The sequence below is a fragment of the Canis lupus genome, chromosome 3 (genome assembly GCF_003254725.2).
Source record: "Canis lupus dingo isolate Sandy chromosome 3, ASM325472v2, whole genome shotgun sequence".
Lineage (NCBI taxonomy): Eukaryota > Metazoa > Chordata > Mammalia > Carnivora > Canidae > Canis > Canis lupus.
Window position 1 is genome coordinate 66,721,102 of NC_064245.1, and position 27,129 is coordinate 66,748,230.

The 27,129-nt window shown below is 35.3% G+C and overlaps 1 protein-coding gene across 6 annotated transcripts in view; it reads left to right on the plus strand.

Moving 5' to 3' along the window:
* Positions 1–27,129, plus strand: part of RAB28 (RAB28, member RAS oncogene family) — a 137,339-nt gene that overhangs the window by 23,056 nt on the left and 87,154 nt on the right. For all 6 annotated transcript variants that reach the window (XR_003132081.3, XR_007409924.1, XR_007409925.1 and 3 more), the window contains exon 4: positions 314–443. Coding sequence is in view for 3 of the 6 variants with exons in the window: in XM_025437404.3 (XP_025293189.1) it covers positions 314–443 (130 nt within the window). In the remaining 3 variants the exon portion in view is untranslated. The remainder of the gene's footprint in view (positions 1–313; positions 444–27,129) is intronic.

Here is a 27,129-nt window from a genome sequence, read left to right on the forward strand (position 1 = left end):
TCATGTTGTTCTCCAAATGCACAGAGGACCAAAAGAGGAAATCGACTTATTTCATTTAAAGAAAATTGTGTTAAACATTAAAATTGACTATCAAGGGATGTCATGGAATCTCCATTTTTGAAAATATTTAAAAAGAGCAGCAGCAGATGGTTATTTATTGAAAGGTTTAAATGTTTGACCTCGTGAAAGTTACAGGCAGGATTGTAGACTGTGAAGCTTTTTTACCTCTATGATACAATTTTCTTGAATTTATTTTAACTTACCATGCATATGCCAAATACCTTACAAAGATTCTGTAACTCTTTTGTGACAGGGAATTCTCTTGGTATATGATATTACAAATTATCAAAGCTTTGAGAATTTGGAAGACTGGTATTCTGTGGTGAAGAAAGTGAGCGAGGAGTCAGAAACTCAGCCGCTGGTTGCGTTGGTGGGCAATAAAAGTAAGTTATTAATGCTTATTTATGGATGGTAGCTATCCTATCCATAGACTATCCTATAGTCTTTATTTTTACAAAAATGTTGATGTTTAGAAACATAAAAGATTCAGCTTTCCTGGAGTAAGTACATTGCTCGAGGAGACCATATTTAAAGATGTATACAATGTTTTCAGTAACAGTTTTGATGCTTGATCTGTTGTAACTGCTCTGCTGCTTTGGCCAGTTCATGTTCAGGTAAGTTCTGTTCTGATGGTGTGTGTTTTGGCTTCCTGTGGTCTGAGGAAGCAGCATGGACTGTTAAGAACAGCAGCACAGCTGCAGATTTTATGATACTGCACTGCAGCTTCAGCTCTGCCCTAGAGATTTTGAGAGATAGATTTCATTAGCGATCCTCTGTTTCTAGGAAAGAAAGCAGTGGAATTTTGTGTGTGTTGTTCCTTACTCTCATTTCTCATAAAGTTCTCTTTCTAAATTTTTGGCGTTTGTTGTAAAATATGTTTTTAAGAGAGTATGTTGGGGAGGAGTAGTGATTGGTAAAAATGGTGGGTAAATAATTTTTGAGATCTGTCTCTTGGGCTATAATATACAGCATATGAAATTATAAGACTGCATTTAGTACAAGACTGTTAGTTGGTTCATAGTCCTGCAATGTAGTTACCTGGAAAAGGAGACGTTAGTAAGGGTTTTTAAATATATAAAATATTATGATACGACCTAATCTTCTACAACTATTTGAGGTCAGAAAAAGAAAAAATGAATTTAAATTATACCATGGAGGATTTAGGTCAGGAATAGTTTCCTGACTACAAGCATTGTTAAACCAATACCAAGTATACTACCAAGAGAATTATCTTCTCCAAAGGTCTTTAAAAGTATAGTGCATTTTTTTTAGTCTGTAATTATTTAGGAAATAGTCCTTCCTGAAGGACTAAACCAAAATTTCTTCATTATGTGGTTTTGCACACTTAGATGAACATTTAATAAATCCAAGCCTTACTTTAAAACCATTATAAAACAGGTGTGGATACCGTTTCTCTGAAGAGTTAAAAATATAAATTTTATAATACTTTTTTTTTAGAAAATAGTATTATATATCATGAAATGGATGACTTGGGTAAGAGATAGAGTTTTTTTTAAGCTTTAGTTGAATTTTGCTCTTCTGTTCATAAATGATTATAATTTAATGAATCAGATGCTTTTCAATTCATTGAAATTCCCCTTTAGAAATCATAAATTTTAAAAAAATTTTTTTTAATTGGAGTTCAGTTTGTCAACATCTAGCATAATACCCAGTGCTCAGAAATCATAAGTTTTGATGACCTTAGTTCTATTTCTGAGCGCAACTTTTCATTTTTAGGAGATTGTTTCTTAGTTGCCATGTTACTGAAGCACTGGCTTATGTTATGGTTAAATTTGTGCTTTATTGGCAGTTTCTCATCACCTTTTAGGAAATTATAGAGCAGGAAAAGGATGGGGGTTGAGAATTGTTTTCATTTCTTTCAAGACATAATCTGACTACCATCTAGAGTAATGGTATAGTGGCACATAATTATATACATTATGTTATGTGTTTATGCTGTCCTGTGAGGCATCTGCCATTGGTCACTGTCAAAGAGAGGCTGTTAGACTAGATGGGCTATTGGACTGTGCTGTGATGCAATTCCTAAGATTTAAAAACAAACATTTATATAAGTTATATGAATTTATGCAAAAAAAATTATTATAGTGTTATGTTTGAGATTTAATAGCATAAAAAGTTGAGTTTTTTAGCTTTTGGTTTAGCTCTAGCCCTTTCCTTGTATTTATAATACTCTTTTTCAGAATGAGATCATAGAATAAAGTGTGCAGTTACATGTAATGTTACATTTGTAAAATGAAGAGATTCTAAGGTGAACATTTTCCTGGATATTATTTATTGCATACTCTGTCACTGGCCTGATTTCATATGGTCATGTAACAAAAGATCTTGGAAATCTGTGTTTCCAAGTTAATGTTATATCAGTGTAGTAGTATGTACTCATCTTCTGTTTTGGGGAACAAAATTATATTAGAAAGCAAAGATTTTACATATGGATTAAAGGCAAAGCAAAGGAAACATGATGGGAAGGCATCTGAAATTGGATTATTATGTTCCTTATTTACAGGGAGTCATCTACCTAACTGTGCTTTTAAAAACTCATCATTGTGTCCTGTTCTTTGCAACTTTCTAAGTTGCAAAATGTGTTGAAAAGAAATATGTATAGACTATGAAAATATTGGTGGCAGTAGCCAACTTTCATTTTATTCTATTTTTAAGAAGATTTTATTTATTTTAGAGAGCGAGAGCACCTGTATGTTTGAGTAGGCGGCAGGGAGTAGGGTGGGGGAGGCATAGCATGGAGGCTGGAGCAGAGAGAGAGGAAGAGAGAGAATCCCAAGCCAACTCCATGCTGAGTGAGGAGCCTCATGTGGGGCTTGATGAATCCCACAATCCATGAGATCATGACTTGAGCCGAAATCACCCGTCTGATGCTTTAATGACTGAGCCACCCAGGTACTCCAACAGTAGCCAATTTTTAGCCAAGGTTTAGCAGAAGTATAAGATAGAAAATTTCTATACAGGGAGAGAGAGGAAGAGAGACGGGGAAGGAGAGAGGGAGAGAGTGGGAGGGAGAGGAGAGGAAGTATGCATATATGTATGTATGTGTGAATTTGTTTTATAGGAAGAACTTATAATTAATGTTATAAAATCATTTGTTTTTTATTAAAATATAGTAAATTCACAGAAATTTGGGCTGAGGATTGAGGGTATTCTTAGGTTAAAATGAATTATGAGTTTATTTTTTATTAAAAATTGTGTTTTATTTTGTTTAAATATAAAGAGTAACTAGAATAGGTTAATGAAGTAGCCAGTAGAGGAAAAGATTTACTTTTACAAAATAGAGTTGGTAATGACTAAATTATTTCAGTGTATAATGCCTAAAACAAATTTTTTATTCTATATTCTATTTTGAAAGGCTCTAAGACACTTGTTAGTGTCTTTGTACTCTTTATGATTTTAAATGAAGTATTGAATTGTGGTTAAGATCATAGGGCTTTGAATGTCTGTATATTTTGCTTTTACAAGCCCAGTTTCTTCACTTAACAGCGGTGTGACAAACAGGTTACTTTGTATCTGTACACCTCAACTTCCTTGTCTGCAGATAAGGATAATAGCTGCTGTCTGGGAAAGTTGGTGTAAAGATTAAATGAGATATTACATGGAAAGCCCTTAGCATTAGCCTGTACACTGTAAGTGCTCAGAAGTATTATTATTATTATTATTATTATTACTTATAATAGCCTTTTAAAAACACTGGCTATAGCTTCAATTTGAATGATCACAAATTACAAATTAGAAGAACTGAAACATATTTTTAAAAAGTGGCCTAGAGGGAAAGGTTCCCAGAGAATTTCTTTGTCATCATCTTATTTTTATTTTTATTTTTTAGATTGATACTTCCCATACCATATGATGGGTAGAGTATTTTAATTCAGCAAACACTCTGGAGTGCCAACTATGTGTATTTGGTTAACTTGTTCATTTGCACAAAGGTTGGGGGTGCTTAAGAGAGTGCTTAAGGAGTGATAAGGGACCTGCTAACTTTAGTCTAATTTTATTATTTTACTTAGCTCCCTTTAAGTTTTCTAAAAATCTGACTGCCTGTCTTTTGTTCTGTTTGGTTGTTGGGATTAATAAATACAATTATGTCAAAGATCTTCATGGAAGGCCCTACTTTTCCCTAGCAAGGTAAGCATAAATTCCTGGTCAGTAACTTCTGAAATGGGAAAGAGGGTGCCATCTACTTATTCTGTGTACTTTACAGAAGTTCTGTTGAAGTTTGATGGTGTCTGAAGCCCAATGTGAAAGGAAACAACTGATAGCACCTGAAAAACATTTTATTACCATACAAGGCAATATCTGCAATTCACGGAGCCAGATTTACCAGGTCTGGTACCTGGTTTCCTGGCCTTGAAGGTCTTGCTCTCTCACTTGATCAGAGCCTACACCATGGAGCCTCAGGGTTTTTCATTTTGTCTGCTTCTGGGCTTATAACAGGTAGACCTGGTCATGGCCTGACACACCACTATCACTTCTCATGTGAACTGCTACAGTAGCTTCCTAACTGTCCTTCCTCCTCTTGGGTTTGCTCCTCTACAATCTAGTTCCCAAATGGCAAATCATATTGTTATGCCTCTTCTAGTGCTTTCTCATCACTCTTAGAACGAATTCCAAACTCCTCATCCAAGTTTGCCAAGCACTGGGTGATCTGACCCCTGCCTGCCTCTCAGACCTCTTCTACTGTATATTCCCTCACCCACTAGATGCTAAGGCACACATTTCTTTTTTTTTTCTGTACTTAAAACATTCTAAGTTATTTTGTACCATAGGATTTCTTCTGCTTGAAATACTTCTGGTCTTTGCTTGACTGGCTCCATTTTGTCTTTTGGATCTCATCTTAAATGTTATCCCCTCAGAATTCCCCTTCTTGGCCGCTCAGCCTAAACAGGCCCTGCAGTCCCTTTCTCTTTGGTTTCAGTTATCTGGGGAGCCTCAGTGCCATCTGATGTTCTTGTCTGTTTCTTGTCTATCTTCCCCACTTAATTCCAAGCTCAATGAAACCAAGGAAACTCATCAGTGAAAACAGTGCCTGAATGAATGAATAAAAGCCTTTTCATGAAGCCTCCGTTGAAATTAGAAGTGTTTATGGCCGGGGATGTGTTATTAAGGGAAAATGGTTTTCTTAATGAGGAAAAATACATGGGTAGATACAGGGAATCTGTTAGATGGCTTTCGGGCCCAACTGGCCTACTGAATTCCACCGTGGTGAATAATGTCAGAGTATTTCTTAGCTAGTATATTGAAGTTATATTATGCAGGATCATGTTTGAGATAAACTGTCATAGATTTTATATCATGATTTTAGGTTAAATAAATATAAAAGAATTAGTAATTTTGCCTTTTCCTAATGTGACTTTTATGTAATGGTAGAAACGTACACATTTTGGCTCTTTTTTGTTTAATTTTTGTGTTTAATTCCAAAAACCATCTGTGTTGAAGTAACAGTTTTAATTTTTCTATCAGTGTTTTAGGAAAGGCTCCCATTGAAATGAACATTCAGGAATATTAATTTTTTAAAGATTAATTTTAAATTTAATCCATGTTTTATAAGCAATGGCGTTTTGTCATTTTGTTATTTTCTATCTTTAAGCTGTTATGTTTTCCTACTATCTGATCCATCAGCTAGTTTCTCCCCTGACTAGCTAACATTCTCAGTTGGATAGATTGTAAACAGAAATTAACAGGGGTTGCATAGAAGCTGCCCTCTTCCTGATTTATAGCTTCTTAGTTAGTGGAGGGGTGGTGGTTATCAGTAACTTGTATTGGGGGTAGGAATTATCATGCTCTGGGATAGAGTGGATGGATGAATGATTTCTGCTCTTAAAGATATTAACCAGATCCTTTCCCAAATAAAGACTAATAACTCAGATTTTTAAACAATCTTCATGACAGATGAGGGCATAGAGGAGAGTGCATCAACACTAATTAACAATGTTGAGTGTATATTCTTCTTAACAGTGATTGATTGTTCTTGGAGTGCTATCTCTGCCCAGGAAGTGATGTTTTACACTGCGAAGTTCAAAGGTTACATTTTAATGTACTCTGTAGTTGTGTTCCCTGAACTCAATGGAAATGTATTAGTAAAACAAGTAAATTTCAGATTGAAAAATTTAACTGATGTCCTCAATAAAATTACCACAAAATTTGTAAAAGATTATTCTTAGTGACAGAGGAGTATAAGAAATGGTTATACATTCAGTTTGAAAAACTTCATGGGAATTTACACAAATGTGCTTGCTTATCCTGTGACTCTTTTGAGTGTTCAAAAATTCTTATTTTATCTGGAGAATAGAAAATATGAAGTAGGTAACATTTACTTTGGTTCCTATTTTGGAGGATTCATATCAACTTCTATAAAAGTTATCATCTACAATATTATAACAAAGTGAACGAATGACTCATTATCAGTTTGCTTAAGAGAGTTTATAATTTATATAAAGCATGAACAGAAACTCTTGAGAATTTGAAAAGTTCATTCTGTTTATACATTGTGAATTAAAACATTCTGCCTTCTTATCCATTTATTTTATTACTTTGGTTCTTTTTTTGTTCTGGGAATAGTATTCCCAAAGTATCAAATCCAAGTGTCTTTTTCAGATGGACTTATATTTTTGTTTCTATTGCTTCATTTTTTTTCTTTTTCCTCTCTTTTTTCAGATGGACTTTATATTTTTGTTTCTATTGCTTCATTTTTTTCTTTTTCCTCACTTTGCATGTAAATTTGTTAACGGAGCTATGATTATTTACTTACTGGAAGATGCTAAGAGCATCTGATTCTGATACAGCATCAGTATTCTGTATAGCAAGAGAGTATTTTAATTTATACTCTTAAAGCTGTTCTTTTACATAATACTTCATACTCCTGCTCTACTTTCAGAACATTTTGTTAGTATCTCCAGTTCAATTGGTGGAGTAGTTTCCTCAAATTAAATGCATAAGATTGCATTCAGACTGGTATTAGGACTGATACTTATTGGGGAAGAAGATGTCAAATGAGTGCTTTTTCATAATACTCATCAAAATCATTTTTCACAGGTGTTGCAATAATGTTATTATGTCATTTCATAGTTACTTTTTTTTTTTTAGATAGCCTACTACAAACCATTTGACAGTATTATGATGTCCTTAGCCTGAGAAACATTACGGTTTCTGTGGTTTTGTCCTGATTGTATTGTGTAAGCATTTCTGTTGTAACAATCTGTTTATGAAATTTCTGTCCATCTTCTTCTTGTCATGATAGAGAAAGTTTATTAAATGCTAAAGAAAGGATCATCCACTTTACTTTTTGTTTTCTGTGGTGAGTCTCTGATTATAAAAGTTAGAAGAAATTGTTAAATATTAAATTTAATTTTAATTCATTAAATTACAATTATAAAAATGTATAGCTTTATAAAATTTATAAATTAAAAAAATTATAGCTGTAGACAGATTTCTTTGTGAAAAGGAGATTTAAAATTTTCATAATGTCGTTTAAGCCCCTTTAATAATTAATTTAATTTGCAATGATTGTGGAACAAAGCCAATACAGATTAAAGAAACACTTAGAGTGGGGATCAGAAAACTCTAGCTTTTGTCCTGGGGCTGGCATTTTTTCTGATTATGTCACCTTGGGCAATTTACTTACATCACATAGGATCATTCTCATGCATAAAATAAAGGATTGTACTTGGTAATCATAAGCACCTTCAGTTCCTAAAATATGATGACCCAAACATGTTTAGTAATAAATCTGCTTAATTGAACAAATTTACTGCATATAATTTTTAAAAGAGTTTAATTTTAACTTTATATGTCCTGTAAACCCTGTCATCTTCTCTTTGCAGATGATTTCTTAGGCTCATTTTATTCAATTGTTAGATTAAGGATCTATTTTCTTTATACATGGATAGGTCCATATACCTAATAACAGTAATAATAATGACTCTGGCTAAGATTTATTGAGTTCTTATTAATTGCCAGGTACACCTTGGAAATATTGTCAACTTTGGAGTGTTTTGGGGACTCTGAAAATAGTGCTTCTTTTTAATTTAAAAATATTCTTGAGCTTAAATTTTACTTTTTTCTGTGACATTATTTTCTAAAATTTCACATGAATGTCTAATTTTTGCAGTATAAATAAATCAATTCGGCAGGTATTTCCTTTTTGTTTTCTACGTCTTCTCTCATTTATTCAATTTCATTTAACAAATAGTTACTAGCACATGCTTGTCTAAGTGTTAAGGATATAGTAATGAACAGACAAAAATTCTTGTCCTTATCTAGCCTGGTTCCAGTAGAGGAAGATAGTAAATAAACGAATAAGAAATATATAAAATGTTAAATGATGATAAGTTGTGTATAGATGAAGCAGGGAAGGGAGAAAAAGGAAGATTTGGAAGAGGGTGTTAAGATTTTAAATATAGTAGCAGGAAAGTTTGAGAAGATGACATTTGAGCAAAGAGGAAGAGAGCACCACATAGATACCTGGATGAAGAGTAATCCAAGTAGAAGGGAAGAGTTGGAGCAAAACCTTTGAGGTATTATTTTGGTATTTGTCCCTTCTCTGGAACTACAAGGAGGGGAGTGTGTGTGTGTGTGTGTGTGTGTGTGTGTATGTGTGTGTTTGTAGCTGTGTGTGTATATATAGGGAACAGTCAGTGAAAGAATAGTGTAAGACATGAAGTTAGATATAAGGAAGAAAGGATCTAGGAAGAGGACAGATCAGTATAGCCATTCTAAGGCCTTCAACTTTTACTCTGTGTGAGATGGAAAGTCACTGAGGGATTTCGGTGGAGTGAAGCGATTTAACTTGAAAGGAGCACTACAGTTCTTGTTGTGAGAATTTACTGTAGTGGGTATGCGTGGAAGTAAGGTAAACAGATAAGAGGCTTTTGACATAATCCAGGTGAGAAATAATGGTGGTATGGACTAGGGTGACAGCAGTACAAGTAGTGAATAGGAATTGGCTTCTGGATACATTTTGAAGGCAGGCATCATGGATTTTCTCATAGATTGTGGAGTTAGAGGAGAGAAGACACCAGATAATGCCAAGATTTTTGGCCTAGGCATCTGGAAGGCTAATGATCAATCTACCGACTTGAGAAAGAGTCCAGGAAGAACCAGTTTTGGGTGAGGGTCACAAGTTTGCTTTTGGACATGCTATAAGTTTGAGGTACTTACGTTAGTTATCTCTGTGGAGATATTTAATAGGTAGTTGGATATATGAATCTGGAGTTCAGGAGCAAGAGGAAGTCTAGAGATAAAAGTGTGGGAGTCCACAACATATTGATGGTATTTAAATCCTTGAGACTGGATGAACATTACATAGGAGTGAGTATAAAATGAGAAGCCCAAAGATTAATCCTTGGGTTACAGCCATGTTTTAAAAGTTTTGTGAAATAAAGATCAACAAAGGAATTAGTATGTGGCCAGTGGAGATTGGAGGAAAATCCTGAGAGTGTAGTATTCTGGAAGCTATATTTAAAGATGTTTTAAGAAGGGGATGAGCGACAGACGAGGACCTAGAATGGTTATTAGATTAAGTATGTAGAGGTGATGGGTGGTGACCTTGGCAAACAGGTTCATTGGAGTGGTGGGGGTGAAAGCTGAGGAGAGTAAGTTAAAGAGAGAAGTCAGTGAATTGTTGACAGTTAATAGATGTGATGTGTATATGTAATGCCACTCTACAAGGGAGCTGGTAAATGGGGCAGCAGCTGGAAGGAATGTGGGTCAGAACTCTGTGGTGTTGTTTTTTAAGGATGGGATATATTATGGCATGTTTTATGTTCACAGGAAGAGAAAGACATAGGGTATGTGAACAAACACCTGATGATATAAAAATGCTTATCTTTTTGTTTTTGAACTTGTTCTGTTTTTAGATATAATTTTGAATGAGTCATCTCCATTCCTTAATCTTCGGTCTATTGCATTGATCTGATTTAGTGAAAAAGTAGAACCTGAGGAATCCACAAAGACTTTCCTAAATCTTAAACCCTTCAGAGAAACCAATAAATAGAAGGACTAGGACAGGATACTAGGTGGTTTCTCATGTGATTTTAATAATTATTAGCTATTTAAAGATCCCCCCCTGCCCCACAGTTAATTCAGGTGTTCTGTAGTTGAAACTCCATGAAGGCAGAGACTGCCTTGTTCATGGCTGCTGCTTTAGTATGTAGCTTAGTCCATGCACACAGGAAGTGGTCAATAGGTACTTGTTATGAATGACTAGTATTAATTCTCTATCTCAGTGAAAAATGGAATTACAGACCTCTTGAGATGATAAAGTGAAAATAATACTGTTCTAGGTTCTGTACAGCTCTGACCCTGGGTGTTTTTCATTTGGAAGAAGAGTTTAATAATGACAGACTCACTTTTTGCTTATGAGTCACTCTACCTCATCAGACCACGTAAGACATCTGCTACATTACACACATATTTCTTTTGAAAACTGAACTCCTAACTCTAATGAATCTCTTAATTTCCATAAAAATTTTATTTTTAAAATGATGAGAAATTGTATTTTCCTTTATAGATATTTATATTAAGGGCACAGACTTCTAAGTAAGACAACTTAAGTTCAAGTATGGGCTCATTTATTTATTGTTAACCATGGTAAGGTACTTAATGCTCTTCGTTGCTCAATTTTCTCATCTGTAAAGTGAGAGTAACAATAGCACCTACATTATAGGGAGGTTGTTGTAAGATATATATATATATATATATATATGATATATATAAGATATATATAAGATATATATACACACATATATATACACACACATATATATAAGATAAGATATATATATATATACACATATATATATACACATATATGTAGCCCCTAGAATCAATGCATGTATGTAATAGGTGCTATATGTGTTGTTACTATTGCCACTCCTGCTGCCATCTATTGAACAGACTTTTGGATTAAGTGTATTGGGGAAGAAGATGAGGTTATGTCTAAGACAACTCCTTGAGTTGGTCCTTCAGATAAGAACCATCATGGTGAGAGAATAGACACTTGTGTTAGGGGTCAGAATACATGATGGATGAAATTCTTCACTTGTTTTAAATGGAATGAATTTGTTTAATATAATAAAGTTTGCTACTTATCTGTATGGAGGTTGCTAAAAAGGATTTTCTTAACTCAGATTTTAAGCCAAATAACCATTTAACACTAGTACATGTTGAATGGGGTATTTTTCTGTATTTGTAGGTTTCACTATAATAAGGAAACTAAGGATAATGTGCTTTGAGAATATTTTGAAAAACAATCAGTTGACTCATTTTATTTCTTGGTCAATTGCTGTTTAAATGATGATTTTGAAAGGTTATACTTGCACTGTTGGTATTGTGTAGTGTATGGACCAATATTGTCCGTAATAAAGATTTAATATATATATATAAAAAATTCTCTTCTAGTCATGGGTAATGGGAGGAGGTATTGCTAAGTTGTGTGTGTGTGTGTGTGTGTGTGTGTGTGTGTGTGTATGTATACATATGGATTTAAAAGTCAAAAACATTAAGTAAGACCACTTAAGTTCAGGTATGGACTCATTTATTTATTGTTAACCATGGTAAGGAACTTACCTTCTTCATTGCTCAATTTTCTCATCTGTAAAGTGAGAGTAATAATAGCACCTACATTATAGGGAAGTTGTTGTAAGAGATATATATATAAAGCCCCTAGAATCACTGCATGTATGTAACAGGTGCTATATGTGTTCATTGTTATTATTGTGTCTCCTGCTGTCTCCTCAGATTCTCTTCTAGTCATGGGTAATGGGAGGAGGTATTGCTAAGTGTGTATAAATATATATACATATATACATTTAATTTAAGGATTTAAAAGTCAAAAACATTATTAATTGAATTAAATGAAATGTCCTTGAAAATACATAAATAATGATGAAAGTTTCAGTTATAATTAATGTTTGGAAGTTAGCCTTCATTTAACTTATATTTTAGAAATATATTTTTCTGAAAAATTATTTGAACTCAGTTGGTGGTGATATGATTTTGATATCTAATCTCAATGGTGAAAGCTGGTGTATAGTTGCCATGAATTTTTATCTCAAGTTTATTTTGTTATGTAGACATGTGTCTAATAAAAAAAAAAAGATGCTGCATAAACGATGGTGTGAGTTTCAATGTGCTTCTGTTTTTGGTTGAGGTATAAATGTTATTTCTGGCCGTGTCCTTCATACTTAGCTCTTCTTACAACAAATGGAAAGGCCTTAATTGTACCTAAGGGAATAGTTAATCCACAGTGGACATATGGTGGACAAAAGCCGAGTCTAGTGAATGAAATAAAATTATAAATGGTAAACATGTGAATGCTTGCAATGTCTGGCAGCTATGAAAGATAGAGTATTGTTTGAGATTAGCAAATTTGTATGCAGCATAATAATTCTTTTCTCAGCATGTTTGTATTGTACAGGTATATAGAGATTTGATTAAAATGTTCTTAACATATATAAGGCATATTTGTCTTTTTTATTGTTCTTTAAGCTTTGCTTTATGACTTTGATGTCAACAATAGAGGTTGATGATCTTACATTTTTGGAAAGTTACTGGTCTTTTGATTGGGGGCAGTTAATTAGCATTAACCCAGAACAGCTCTTGGGCTTTATGGATTTGAGCGTTATATGTGGTTGCACTGCTCCAGCAAAAGGTTAAGTATTAATGGAAAATGGTCACAGCCCTTTTACTTAAAGAAAACATGTTACTTGTAAGTTTTCTTTTGATTTTACTTTTACAGTTACATTGAATGTCTTCATTCATGTAGCCATCCATAAAGCAAATATTGTTGCACATGCAGTGGATAATAAGTCTTTTTAGGACTACTTGTGTGGTATGTCACAGATCATTAACTGCAAGTAACCACCTGACTTGAGGGAAGCCTGGAAGCATCATTATAGTGAAATAAGCTTTTATTTAGGTATCACTGTAGCACATTGATTTATTGAAATGTCACCAGTTGCTACTGTGAAAATATATTCTCATTATCATTCAGGGAATGGTAGAGATTAACTGCTGTAGACTATAAAAGAGATATATTGCTAACAATGGAAAAAATAAAAAATGAGAAAAATGTTATTGTAATCTGTATTTTATCTAATAATTACTTCTAAAGAATTAATTATGCTAAATTAGGTGATTCTTTAAGATGCTTTCAGATCAATATGTGGTTCTATATATATTCTACATTCTCCCTAATTTGAAATATGTTTTTTTCTGTTTTTATTTTTTTTTAAGATTTTATTTAGGGCACCTGGGTGGCTTAGTGGTTGAGCATCTGCCTTTGGCTCAGGTCGTGCTCCCTGGGTCCTTGGATTGAGTCCTCCACCAGGCTCCCTGCAGGGAGTCTGCTTCTCCTTCTTCCTCTTCCTCTCCCTCTGCCTATGTCTCTGTCTCTTTCTGTGTCTCTCATGAATAAATAAATAAAATCTTTTAAAAATTACAAATGCAATTTCTTAAAAAAATAAAAATCTTATCCATTTAGTTTTGCTAGAGAGAGAGAGAATGTGAGCACAAACCGGGAGGAGCAGAGGGAGAAGCAGACGCCCCACTGAGTAGGGAGCTGAATGTGGGACTCAATCCCAGGACCCTGGGATCATGACATGAGCTTAAGGTAGGCACTTAACTGACTGAGCCACGCAGGGGTCCCTAATTTGAAATACCTTTAAATTAAGTAACATAGAAAGGCAGTAGCAAACTTCTTTATAACTGCTTAACACAGTCTATAAAGTAGTATATTCTTTCTGTGAGTACATGGCTGCTTTCTAGGTCCATATATTATGAATCCTACTGTCAGGAAACTTCAAGTCTTGTTGTAGAAGTAAGACTAACATAAAAAGTATAGAGGAAAGACAACATATAATTTAGTACTATTCCATCAATGGGAGGGAAAAATTGTCACCAAAGTATTAAGAGGAATGTGGAACTTAAAACTGAAGTCTTTGTAAAACTAGTAGAGTTTGGGTGCATAAATAGAAATACTGAATTTCAGGCAAAATATAGCATTTTAAAAAAAGGTCTGTTTAGGGAGAAATTGGCAGAAATCTTGAATCCTTAAGTATTCGAGTCATTAAAGAGAACCTATGCCAGGTATTTATTATTTTTCAAAGCAATATAGGCTGTGGTGTCAATTTGATTATATTTGGGCTTTATTATTACTTAAATTATAGTAAAAATTAGATAATAGTACATGGCACATTGATGCCACACACAAACACACACACAACACACACACACACACACACACATGCTGCTTAGGTAGATAGCTTACTGTTCCTTTTGGCTAATGTTGAGTTGTTTAAATACAGTGATAAAATGATGCCCCTTTTTATAGAGCATTGGTTATGTGCCAGGCATCTAAGTGATCTCCCTTTATAACTGAGGAAACTGAATTTCAGAGAGAGTAGATTGATTATTGTTAAGTAGCTAGGAGGAGGTGGAGCCAAGATTTGAACCCAGATCTTTTCCTCCAAAATACCTCACTTCTCTCCATCTTGTTACAGCTAAGTTTTGATCCAGCTCAAGGGTATCTACCAGTCTGGAATTTAATATAGGCTCTTTGCAATTAAAAAAATCCCAGCTAAACAAACATGTATACCTATACCAAAACACAAAAAGCTAGTAGGAAGTTAACTTTTGCTTTAAGATGTGGAATTGCTATTTTTATAGTCCTGCTGCAACCAAAATAATTCAGCTTCTAAGAAAGGATGTCCAGAGCCTTTTTACATGTTTATTTCTCCAAAGAACTTATTTTACAGTTTCTTGAAATATGAGTTCTTTATTTTGGTGTTGGTTTCCATACTAAGGAGATCTAAATAACTGAAAAAATTAGAGCCTGTGTTAGTTTGCCAGGGCCATAACGAAGTGCCTCACACTGGGTAGTTTAAACAAATGTATTTCTTCCCTGGAGGATAGAAGTCCAGGATCAAAGTTTCCTTTTGAGACTTCTCTCCTTGGCTTGTAGTTGGCAGTCATCTTCCATTGTCTTCACATGTTCTTTCTTCTGTGCATTCCTGGGTCTTAACTTTCTTTTTTTTTTTTTTTAATGTATTTTTTTATTGGTGTTCAATTTGCCAACATATATGATAACACCCAGTGCTCATCTCATCAACTACCCGCCCCTCAGTGCCTGTCACTCAGTCACCCCCACCCCCCACCCACATCCCTACAACCCCTTGTTCGTTTCCCAGAGTTAGGAATCTCTCACGTTCTGTCTCCCTTTCTGATATTTCCCTCTCATTTTTTCTCCTTTCCCTTTATTCCCTTTCACAATTTTTTATATTCCCCAAGTGAATGAGACCATATAATGTTTGTCTTTCTCTGACTGACTTATTTCACTTAGCATAATACCCTCCAGTTCCATCCACGTCGAAGCAAATGGCGGGTATTTGTCATTTCTAATTTATGTATTCCATTGTATACATAAACCACATCTTCTTTATCCATTTATCTTTCGATGGACACCGAGGCTCCTTCCACAGTTTGGCTATTGTGGACATTGCTGCTATAAACATCGGGGTGCAGATGTCCCGGTGTTTCATTGCATCCGTATCTTTGGGGTAAATCCCCAGCAGTGCAATTGCTGGGTCGTAGGGCAGATCTATTTTTAACTCTTTGAGGAACCTCCACACAGTTTTCCAGAGTGGCTGCACTAGTTCACATTACCACCAACAGTGCAAGAGGGTTCCCCTTTCTCCACATCCTCTCCAACATTTGTGGTTTCCTGCTTTGTTAATTTTCCCCATTCTCACTGGTGTGAGGTGGTATCTCATTGTGGTTTTGATTTGTATTTCCCTGATGGCCAGTGGTGCGGAGCATTTTCTCATGTGCGTGTTGGCCATGTGTATGTCTTCCTCTGTGAGATTTCTGTTCATGTCTTTTGCCCATTTCATGATTGGATTGTTTGTTTCTTTGCTGTTGAGTTTAATAAGTACTTTATAGATCTTGGATACGAGTCCTTTATCTGATATGTCATTTGCAAATATCTTCTCCCATTCTGTAGGTTGTCTTTTAGTTTTTTTTTGACTGTTTCTTTTGCTGTGCAAAAGCTTCTTATCTTGATGAAGTCCCAATAGTTAATTTTTGCTTTTGTTTCTTTTGCCTTCGTGGATGTATCTTGCAAGAAGTTACTGTGGCCAAGTTCAAAAAGGGTGTTGCCTGTGTTCTCCTCTGGGATTTTGATGGAACCATGTCTCACATTAAGATCTTTCATCCATTTTGAGTTTATCTTTGTGTATGGTGCAAGAGAGTGGGCTAGTTTCATTCTTCTGCATGTGGATGTCCAATTTTCCCAGCAGCATTTATTGAAGAGACTGTCTTTCTTCCAGTGGATAGTCTTTCCTCCTTTGTCGAATATTAGTTGACCATAAAGTTGAGGGTCCACTTCTGGATTCTCTATTCTGTTCTGTTGATCTATGTGTCTGTTTTTATGCCAGTACCACAGTGTCTTGATGACCACAGCTTTGTAGTACCATCTGAAATCTGGCATTGTGATGCCCCCCCGCTATGGTTTTCTTTTTTAATACTCCCCTGGCTGTTTGGGGTCTTTTCTGATTCCACACAAATCTTAAGATGATTTGTTCCAACTCTCTGAAGAAAGTCCATGGTATTTTGATAGGGATTGCATTAAACGTGTAAATTGCCCTGGGTAACATTAGCATTTTCACAATATTAATTTTTCCAATCCCTGAGCATGGAATATTTTTCTATCTCTTTGTGTCTTCCTCAATTTCTTTCAGAAGTGTTCTGTAGTTTTTAGGGGATAGATCCTTTACCTCTTTGGTTAGGTTTATTCCTAGGTATCTTATGCTTTTGGGTGCAATTGTAAATGGGATTGATTCCTTAATTTCTCTTTTGTCAGTCTCATTGTTAGTGTATAGAAATGCCACTGGCTTCTGGGCATTGATTTTGTATCCTGCCACACTGCCAAATTGCTGTATGAGAGTTCTAGCAATCTTGGGGTGGAGCTTTTGGGTTTTCTAGGTAGAGTATCATGTCATCTGTGAAGAGGGAGAGTTTGACTTCTTCTTTGCCAATTTGAATGCCTTTTATTTATTTTTGTTGCCTGATTGCTGAGGCTAGGACTTCTAGTACTATGTTGAATAGCAGTGGTGCGATTGGACATCCCCGTCTTGTTCCTGATCTTAGGGGTGATGTTAGTGGACATCCCTGTCTTGTTCCTGATCTTAGGGGAAAGGCTCCCAGTGTTTCCCCATTGAGAATGCTATTTGCTGTGGGCTTTTCGTAGATGGCTTTTAGGATGTTGAGGAATGTTCCCTCTATCCCTACACTCTGCAGAGTTTTGATCAGGAATGGATGCTGTATTTTGTCAAATGCTTTCTCTGCATCTATTGAAAGGATCATATGGTTCTTGTTTTTTCTCTTGCTGATATGATCAATCACATTGATTGCTTTACGAGTGTTGAACCAGCCTTGCATCCCAGGGATAAATCCCACTTGGTCATGGTGAATAATCTTCTTAATGTATTGTTGGATCCTATTGGCTAGTATCTTGTTGAGAATTTTTGCATCTGTGTTCAGGGATATTGGTCTAGAATTCTCCTTTTTGGTGGGCTCTTTGTCTGGTTTTGGAATTAAGGTGATTCTGGCCTCATAGAACGAGTTTGGAAGTACTCCATCTCTTTCTATCTTTCCGAACAGCTTTAGTAGAATAGGTATGGTTTCTTCTTTAAACATTTGATAGAATTCCCCAGGGATGCCATCTGGCCTTGGAATTTTTGTGTCTTGGGAGGTTTTTGATGACTGCTTCAATTTCCTCCCTGGTTATTGGCCTGTTAAGGTTTTCTATTTCTTCCTGTTCCAGTTTTGGTAGTTTGTGGTTTTCCAGAAATGCGTCCATTTCTTTTAGGTTGCTTAATTTATTGGCGTATAGCTGCTCATAATATGTTTTTAAAATCATTTGTATTTCCTTGGTGTTGGTGGTGATCTCTCCTTTCTCATTCATGATTTTAGTAATTTGAGTCTTTTCTCTCTTCTTTTTAATAAAGCTGGCTAATGGTTTATCTATCTTATTAATTCTTTCAAAGAACCAACTCCTGGTTTTGTTAATCTGTTCCACAGTTCTTCTGGTCTCTATTTCATTGAGTTCTGCTGGAATCTTTATTAACTCTCTTCTTCTGCTGGGTGTAGGGTCTATTTGTTGTTTTTTCTGCAGCTCCTTTAGGTGCAAGGTTAGCTTTTGTATTTGAGTTCTTTCCAGTTTTTGGATGGATGCTTGTATTGCGATGTATTTCCGCCTCAGGACTGCTTTTGCTGTATTTCAAAGATTTTGAACAGTTGTATCTTCATTCTCATTAGTTTCCGTGAATCTTTTTAATTCTTCTCTAATTTTCTGGTTGACCCTTTCATCTTTTAGCAGGATGGTCCTTAACCTCCATGTGTTTGAAATCTTTCCAAACTTCTTCTTGTGATTTAGTTCTAATTTCAAAGCATTATGGTCTGAAAATACGCAGGGGACAATCCCAATATTTTGGTATCGGTTAAGGGTCTTAACTTTTATAAGGACACCAGTCATTTTGGATTAGGGTCCATCCATAGGACCTTGACTTACCTTATTACTTCTTTGAAGGCCCTATCTCCAGAGTCGCATTGGTGAGATGAGCGTGACACAGTTAACTAAAAAACAGAACCATTATGTTTAATATGTTAGAAGTGAATCTCAATCATGGAAGTTGTAACTTGAAGAATCTAGAACTCTTCTAATTTCATTATTTTACTTCCTAATGAGAAAACCAAAATTAGAGCTTTTTTTGAAAACAAAAATGAGTCAGAATTAAATTTTTAACATAGCTTTAAATATTTAGTATATAAAAATGTAATTTATTATGGTGATGAAATATCAGATTATAAAAGTTATAATAGATTATAAAAGCTATGAATAACTTTTTTTTTGGTATTAGGATATTCAAATGCATATACTATGCAAATTAAAGAAGAATGCTTCTAAAAGTAAATGGTGCCCTCCCTCTTTTTTTTCTGTTCTAGTACTTCTCAAATTATAATGGAAGCCAGAGGAAGGATGAAAGTGAGTTGATTTACAGAAATACAGTATTACATACAACTTTTAGAAGCATATCTAAAATTCAAATGCACTTTTTTTTTACTGAGTTAAAAAAGGTAGGTTTAATTCCAAAAGTTTGATTATTTTACCTCTTTTTGAACTAATACTTTTCTATTGATTTTTCTCCAATTTAATAAATGTGATATGTATGAAACTATTAGTTTTTAGTCACTTTTGGTAGATGATGAGATACAAATGAACTATCTGTCCAAGAAGCTACTGGACATTTACTAAAAGTAATTGTTTTTAAGAAGAATCTCTAGTCTTATAATCTATCAGTCTTCATATGATCAAAGATTTTGGTGTCAGTAGTTGTTTCTCTTTTCTTCCAATGTAGTTAACTCATAGTGTCGTATTAGTTTCAGGGGCACAATATAGCAATTCATTAATTACTCAGTGCTCATCAAAACAAGTGTGCTCTTTTTTTTTTTTTTGATTTTATTTATTTATTCATGAGGGACACAGAGAGAGAGAGAGGCAGAGACACAGACAGAGGGAGAAGCAGGCTCCATGCTGGGAGACCGATATGGGACTCGATCCAGGGTCTCCAGGTTCACGCCCTGGGCCAAAGGTGCTGAACCACTGAGCCGCCCGGGCTGCCCTTTTTTTTTTTTTTTTAATTTAATTTGCCAACATACAGCATAACACTCAGTGCTTATCCCATCAAGTGCCCTACTTAGTGCAGGTCACCCAGTTACACCATCCTCCCCTCCCCTTCTGCAACCCTTTGTTTGTTTCCCAGAGTTAGGAGTGTACTCTTAATCCCCTTCACCTGTTTCACCCATCCCTCCCTCACCTTCCCTCTAGTAACCCTCTCTTTGTTTTCTGTAGTTTAGAGTCTATTTTTTGGTTTGTCTCTTTGTTTCCTCTTTTTTTGTTTTGTTTCTTAAATTCCACACATGAATCAAATCATACAGTATTTTTCTTTCTCTGACTGGCTCATTTTGCTTAGCATTATATCCTCTATATCCATTCATATTGTCACAAATGGCAAGATTTCATGATTTTTTTATGGCTGATTAATCCATTGTCTATATATACCACATCTTCTTTATTCATTCATCTTTTGTTGGATACTCAGGCTGCTTCCGTATTTTGGTTATTATAAATAATGCTGTAGTAAACATCCCTTTGAATTAGTGTTTTCATATTCTTTGGGTAAGTACCCAGCAATGCCATTACTGGATCATAGGGTAGTTCTATTTTTAATTTTTCGAGGAACCTCTCTACTGTCTTTTTGCAGTGGCTGCGGGAGTTTGCATTCCCACCAACAGTACACAAGGGTTCCTTTTTCTCTACATCCTCACCCACACTTGTTTCTTGTGTTTTTGATTTTAGCCATTCTGACAGATATGAGGTAATATCTCAGTGTGGTTTATTTTTAAGATTTATTTATTTTAGATAGCACATGTGACCAGGGGGAGGGACAGAAGGAGAAAATCAGATTCCTCACTGAATGGGGAGCCTGGCTCAGGGTTCAATCCGAGGACCCCAAGATCGTGACCTGAGCCAGTATCAAGAGTCAGATGTCCAACTGACTAAGCTATCCAAGTGCTCCTCTCATTATGGATTTGATATGTATTTCCCTGATGATGAGTGATGTTGAGCATCTTTTCATGTGTCTATTGGTCATATAAATGAGTTCTTTGGAGGAATGTCTGTTCTTGACTTCTGCCCATTGTTTAATTGGATTATTTATTTATTTTTGGTATTGAGTTGTATAAGTTCTTTTTATGTTTGGGATACTAACCCTTTATCAGATATATCATTTACAGATATCTCCTCCCATTCAGTAGGTTGTCTTTTGTTTTCTTTCCTCTGCAGGAGCTTTTTATTTTGATGTGGTCCCAGTAGTTTACTTTTGCTTTTGTTTCCCTCACCTCAGAAAACATATCTGGAAAGATGTTATAGCCAATGTCAGAGAAATTATTGCCTGTGCTCTCTTCTAGGATTTTTATAGTTTCAGGTCTCACATTTAGGTCAATTTATTTTGAGTTTATTTTTGTGTGTGATGTATAAATGTAGTTGACTTTCATTCTTTTGCATGTAGATGTTCAGTTTTCCAAATACTGTTTATTGAAGAGACAAAAGCTGTTTTTTCAAGTGGATCATCACAGAGATCAGGTACAATAAAGGCAGGCATGATACACTTGATGTGATCAGTTGTGCTCTGTATTACAAATGATTTAATAATGAAGCAGATATATATATAATGTGTGATATATATGTAATGTAACATATATATTACTTTATATTTTGATATGCTTGCTAAAGAGAGAGAAATGGGTGGAGATACAGTCAGTGCTTTAGTAATTGTACATACATAATTGTGTTTGATGGCATTATTCACTGGGTTTTGAATTGGAGAAAAATTTGAGGATTAAGAGAGGATCTGGGAGTTTTGAATGCATTATATTCATTCAGATTGGTAAAATAGGAATCAGAATATATTTATCACTCCAAGAGACTATTGACCATTTTATACTTTTACAAATTTAAGATACTATAGTTATGGGATTTTTTTTATATTAAGAAATAATTCATATACTATAAGAGTCACCATTTTAAAGTAAATAGTTTTTGGTATGTTCACTAGGTTATGCAACCATCACCACTATCTAATTACAGAACATATTTGTTACCCCCAAAAAGAAACTCTTCGCCCATTAGTGGTCACTGCTCTTTTTCCCTTCTTCCCTCTCTCCCCCATTCCTAACCCCTGGCAAATACTAATCTATTTTTTATCTCTATGGGTTTGCTTATTCTGCGAATTTCTTACAAATGGAATCATGAAATACATGGCCTTTTGTGTCTGGGTTTTTCACTTGTAATGATGTTTTCAAGGTCCTCTGTTATGATGTGTATCACTACTTCCTTTCTTTTCATTGTATGGATATACCTCACCACATTTTGTTCATTTATTCATCAGGTGATGGACACTGGGTTGTTTCTAAATTTTGGCTATTATATATAATGCTGTTATGAACATTTGTGCATAAGTTTTTGTATAGACAGAAGTTTTCGTTTTTCTTGGGAACATACCTAGGAATGGAATTGCTGGGTCATATTTGAGGAACTGTTTGAGGAACTGTCAAGCTGTTTTCTATAGCAGCTGCCCCCTTTAACATTTCTATCAGCATTGTAAGAGGGCTGCAGTTTCTCTATATCCTTACTATTATTGTACCCGTTTTAAAAAATAACCATGCTAATGTGTGTGAAGCGATAGTTCATTGTGTTTTTGATTTGCATTTCCATAATGATTAATGATGTTAGGTATCTTTTCATGTACTTCATGTGTATTTGCTTATCGTTGGAGAAATGTATATTCAAATCATTTGTCCACTTTTTAAATTGGGTTGACTTTTTATTACTGAGTTGTTAGTGATCTTTATAGAATATTGTACCTTTATCAGATCTGTGATTTATAAGTCTCTGATTCCCGCAGTTTACTTTTTTATTTTCTTGGTAATGCCATTTGATACACATAAGTTTTAAACTTTGATGAAATCTGTTTTATCTATTTTTTTCTTTGGTTGTTTACACTTTAAGTGTTATATCTAAGAAATTGTTGCTCTCTCCAGGGTCATGAAGATGTGTTCCTATGTTTTCTTCTAAGAGTTTTATGGTTTTTGCTCTTTGGCTTAGGTCTTTAATCCATTTTGAATAAGTTTTTATATTATGTGAATAGGAGTCGAGATTATTTTTGCATTATGTCCCAGCATAATATTCTGAAAATATTCTTTTCCAATGGTCTTGGCACTTGTGACTGTCAGTTGACCATAGATGTATGGATTTATTTCTGGACTCTCACTTGCATTTCATTGATTTTTATGTCTGTCCTTATGGCAGTACCACGTTGAGTATTACCACATAGCTTGGTGGTACGTTTGAAATCAAGAAGTGTGATTCCTCTTATTTTCTTCTTTTTCAAGATTGTTTTGACTATTCTGAGTTCCTTGCATTTCCGTATGAATTTAGGATCTACTTCTCATTTGCTGCAAAGAAATCAACTGGAAATTTGGTACATATGATGTTGAATCCATAGATTAATTGGGGAGTAATGCCATCTTAGCCATGTTAAGTCTTCCAATCTATAAGCATGAGAAGTTTTTCCATTTATTTAGTTTTTCTTTAATTTCATTCAACAATGTTGTAGAGTTTTCAGAGAATAAAATTTATACTTGTTTTGTTAAATTTATTCGTATTTTGTTCTTTTTAGTGCTATTGTATCCTATTATTAATTGAAATCCTTTCTTAATTTCATTTTCTTAATTTCATGTTTATTGCCAGTGTATAGAAATGCAAATGATTTTGTATATTGATCTTATGTTCTGCAACCTTGCTGAACTAGTTTATTAGTTCTAATAGTCTTACATTAGAGTGTGGATTCTTTAAGATTTTCAACTTATAAAAATCATGTCATCTCTAGGTAGAGATAATTTTACTTTTTCCTTTCCAATGTGGATGGCTTTTTTTTTTTAATTTATTTTTTATTGGTGTTCAATTTACTAACATACAGAATAACCCCCAGTGCCCGTCACCCATTCACTCCCACCCCCCGCCCTTCTCCCCTTCCACCACCCCTAGTTCGTTTCCCAGATTTAGCAGTCTTTACGTTCTGTCTCCCTTTCTGATATTTCCCACACATTTCTTCTCCCTTCCCTTATATTCCCTTTCACTATTATTTATATTCCCCAAATGAATGAGAACATATAATGTTTGTCCTTCACCGACTGACTTACTTCACTCAGCATAATACCCTCCAGTTCCATCCACGTTGAAGCAAATGGTGGGTATTTGTCATTTCTAATAGCTGAGTAATATTCCATTGTATACATAAACCACATCTTCTTTATCCATTCATCTTTCGTTGGACACCGAGGCTCCTTCCACAGTTTGGCTATCGTGGCCATTGCTGCTAGAAACATCGGGGTGCAGGTGTCCCGGCGTTTCATTGCATTTGTATCTTTGGGGTAAATCCCCAACAGTGCAATTGCTGGGTCGTAGGGCAGGTATATTTTTAACTGTTTGAGGAACCTCCACACAGTTTTCCAGAGTGGCTGCACCAGTTCACATTCCCACCAACAGTGCAAGAGGGTTCCCCTTTCTCCACATCCTCTCCAACATTTGTTGTTTCCTGCCTTGTTAATTTTCCCCATTCTCACTGGTGTGAGGTGGTATCTCATTGTGGTTTTGATTTGTATTTCCCTGATGGCAAGTGATGCAGAGCATTTTCTCATATGCATGTTGGCCATATCTATGTCTTCCTCTGTGAGATTTATGTTCATGTCTTTTGCCCATTTCATGATTGGATTGTTTGTTTCTTTGGTGTTGAGTTTAATAAGTTCTTATAGATCTTGGAAACTAGCCCTTTATCTGATATGTCATTTGCAAATATCTTCTCCCATTCTGTAGGTTGTCTTTGAGTTTTGTTGACTGTATCCTTTGCTGTGCAAAAGCTTCTTATCTTGATGAAGTCCCAATAGTTCATTTTTGCTTTTGTTTCTTTTGCCTTCGTGGATGTATCTTGCAAGAAGTTACTATGGCCGAGTTCAAAAAGGGTGTTGCCTGTGTTCTTCTCTAGGATTTTGATGGAATCTTGTCTCACATTTAGATCTTTCATCCATTTTGAGTTTATCTTTGTGTATGGTGAAAGAGAGTGGTCTAGTTTCATTCTTTTGCATGTGGATGTCCAATTTTCCCAGCACCATTTATTGAAGAGACTGTCTTTCTTCCAATGGATAGTCTTTACTCCTTTATCGAATATTAGTTGACCATAAAGTTCAGGGTCCACTTCTGGATTCTCTATTCTGTTCCACTGATCTATGCGTCTGTTTTTGTGCCAGTACCACACTGTCTTGATGACCACAGCTTTGTAGTACAACCTGAAATCTGGCATTGTGATGCCCCCAGATATGGGTTTCTTTTTTAAAATTCCCCTGGCTATTCGGGGTCTTTTCTGATTCCACACAAATCTTAAAATAATTTGTTCTAACTCTCTGAAGAAAGTCCATGGTATTTTGATAGGGATTGCATTAAACGTGTATATTGCCCTGGGTAACATTGACATTTTCACAATATTAATTCTGCCAATCCATGAGCATGGAATATTTTTCCATCTCTTTGTGTCTTCCTCAATTTCTTTCAGAAGTGTTCTATAGTTTTGAGGGTATATATCCTTTACATCTTTGGTTAGGTTTATTCCTAGGTATCTTATGCTTTTGGGTGCAATTGTAAATGGGATTGACTCCTTAATTTCTCTTTCTTCAGTCTCATTGTTAGTGTATAGAAATGCCACTGGCTTCTGGGCATTGATTTTGTATCCTGCCACGCTACCGAATTGCTGTATGAGTTCTAGCAATCTTGGGGTGGAGACTTTTGGGTTTTCTATGTAGAGTATCATGTCATCGGCGAAGAGGGAGAGTTTGACTTCTTCTTTGCCAATTTGAATGCCTTTAATGTCTTTTTGTTGTCTGATTGCTGAGGCTAGGACTTCCAGTACTATGTTGAACAGCAGTGGTGAGAGTGGACATCCCTGTCTTGTTCCTGATCTTAGGGGAAAGGCTCCCAGTGCTTCCCCATTGAGAATGCTATTTGCTGTGGGCTTTTTGTAGATGGCTTTTAAGATGTCGAGGAATGTTCCCTCTATCCCTACACTCTGAAGAGTTTTGATCAGGAATGGGTGCTGTATTTTGTCAAATGCTTTCTCTGCATCTAATGAGAGGATCATATGGTTCTTGGTTTTTCTCTTGCTGATATGATGAATCACATTGATTGTTTTACGGGTGTTGAACCAGCCTTGTGTCCCAGGGATAAATCCTACTTGGTCATGGTGAATAATCTTCTTAATGTATTGTTGGATCCTATTGGCCAGTATCTTGTTGAGAATTTTTGCATCCATGTTCATCAGGGATTTGGTCTGTAATTCTCCTTTTTGGTGGGGTCTTTGTCTGGTTTTGGAATTAAGGTGATGCTGGCCTCATAGAACGAATTTGGAAGTACTCCATCTCTTTCTATCTTTCCAAACAGCTTTAGGAGAATAGGTATGGTTTCTTCTTTAAACGTTTGATAAAATTCCCCAGGGAAGCCATCTGGCCCTGGACTCTTGTGTCTTGGGAGGTTTTTGATGACTGCTTCAATTTCCTCCCTGGTTATTGGCCTGTTAAGGTGTTCTATTTCTTCCTGTTCCAGTTTTGGTAGTTTGTGGCTTTCCAGGAATGCGTCCATTTCTCCTAGATTGCCTAATTTATTGGCATATAGCTGTTCATAATATGTTTTTAAAATCGTTTGTATTTCCTTGGTGTTGGTAGTGATCTCTCCTTTCTCATTCATGATTTTATTAATTTGAGTCTTCTCTCTCTTCTTTTTAATAAGGCTGGCTAATGGTTTATCTATCTTATTAATTCTTTCAAAGAACCAACTCCTGGTTTTGTTGATCTGTTCCACAGTTCTTCTGGTCTCGATTTCGTTGAGTTCTGCTCGAATCTTTATTAACTCCCTTCTTCTCTTGGGTGTAGGATCTATTTGCTGTTTTTTCTCTAGCTCCTTTATGTTTAAGGTTAGCTTTTGTATTTGAGTTCTTTCCAGTTTTTGAATGGATGCTTGTATTGCGATGTATTTCCCCCTAGGACTGCTTTTGCTGCATCCCAAAGATTTTGGATGGTTGTATCTTCATTCTCATTAGTTTCCATGAATGTTTTTAATTCTTCCTTAATTTCCTGGTTGACCCTTTCATCTTTTAGCAGGATGGTCCTTAACCTCCACGTGTTTGAGGTCCTTCCAAACTTCTTGTTGTGATTTAGTTCTAATTTCAAGGCATTATGAGAATATGCAGGGGACGATCCCAATCTTTTGGTATCGGTTCAGACCCGATTTGTGACCCAATATGTGGTCTATTCTGGAGAAAGTTCCATGTGCGCTTGAGAAGAATGTGTATTCAGTTGAGTTTGGATGTAAAGTTCTGTAGATAT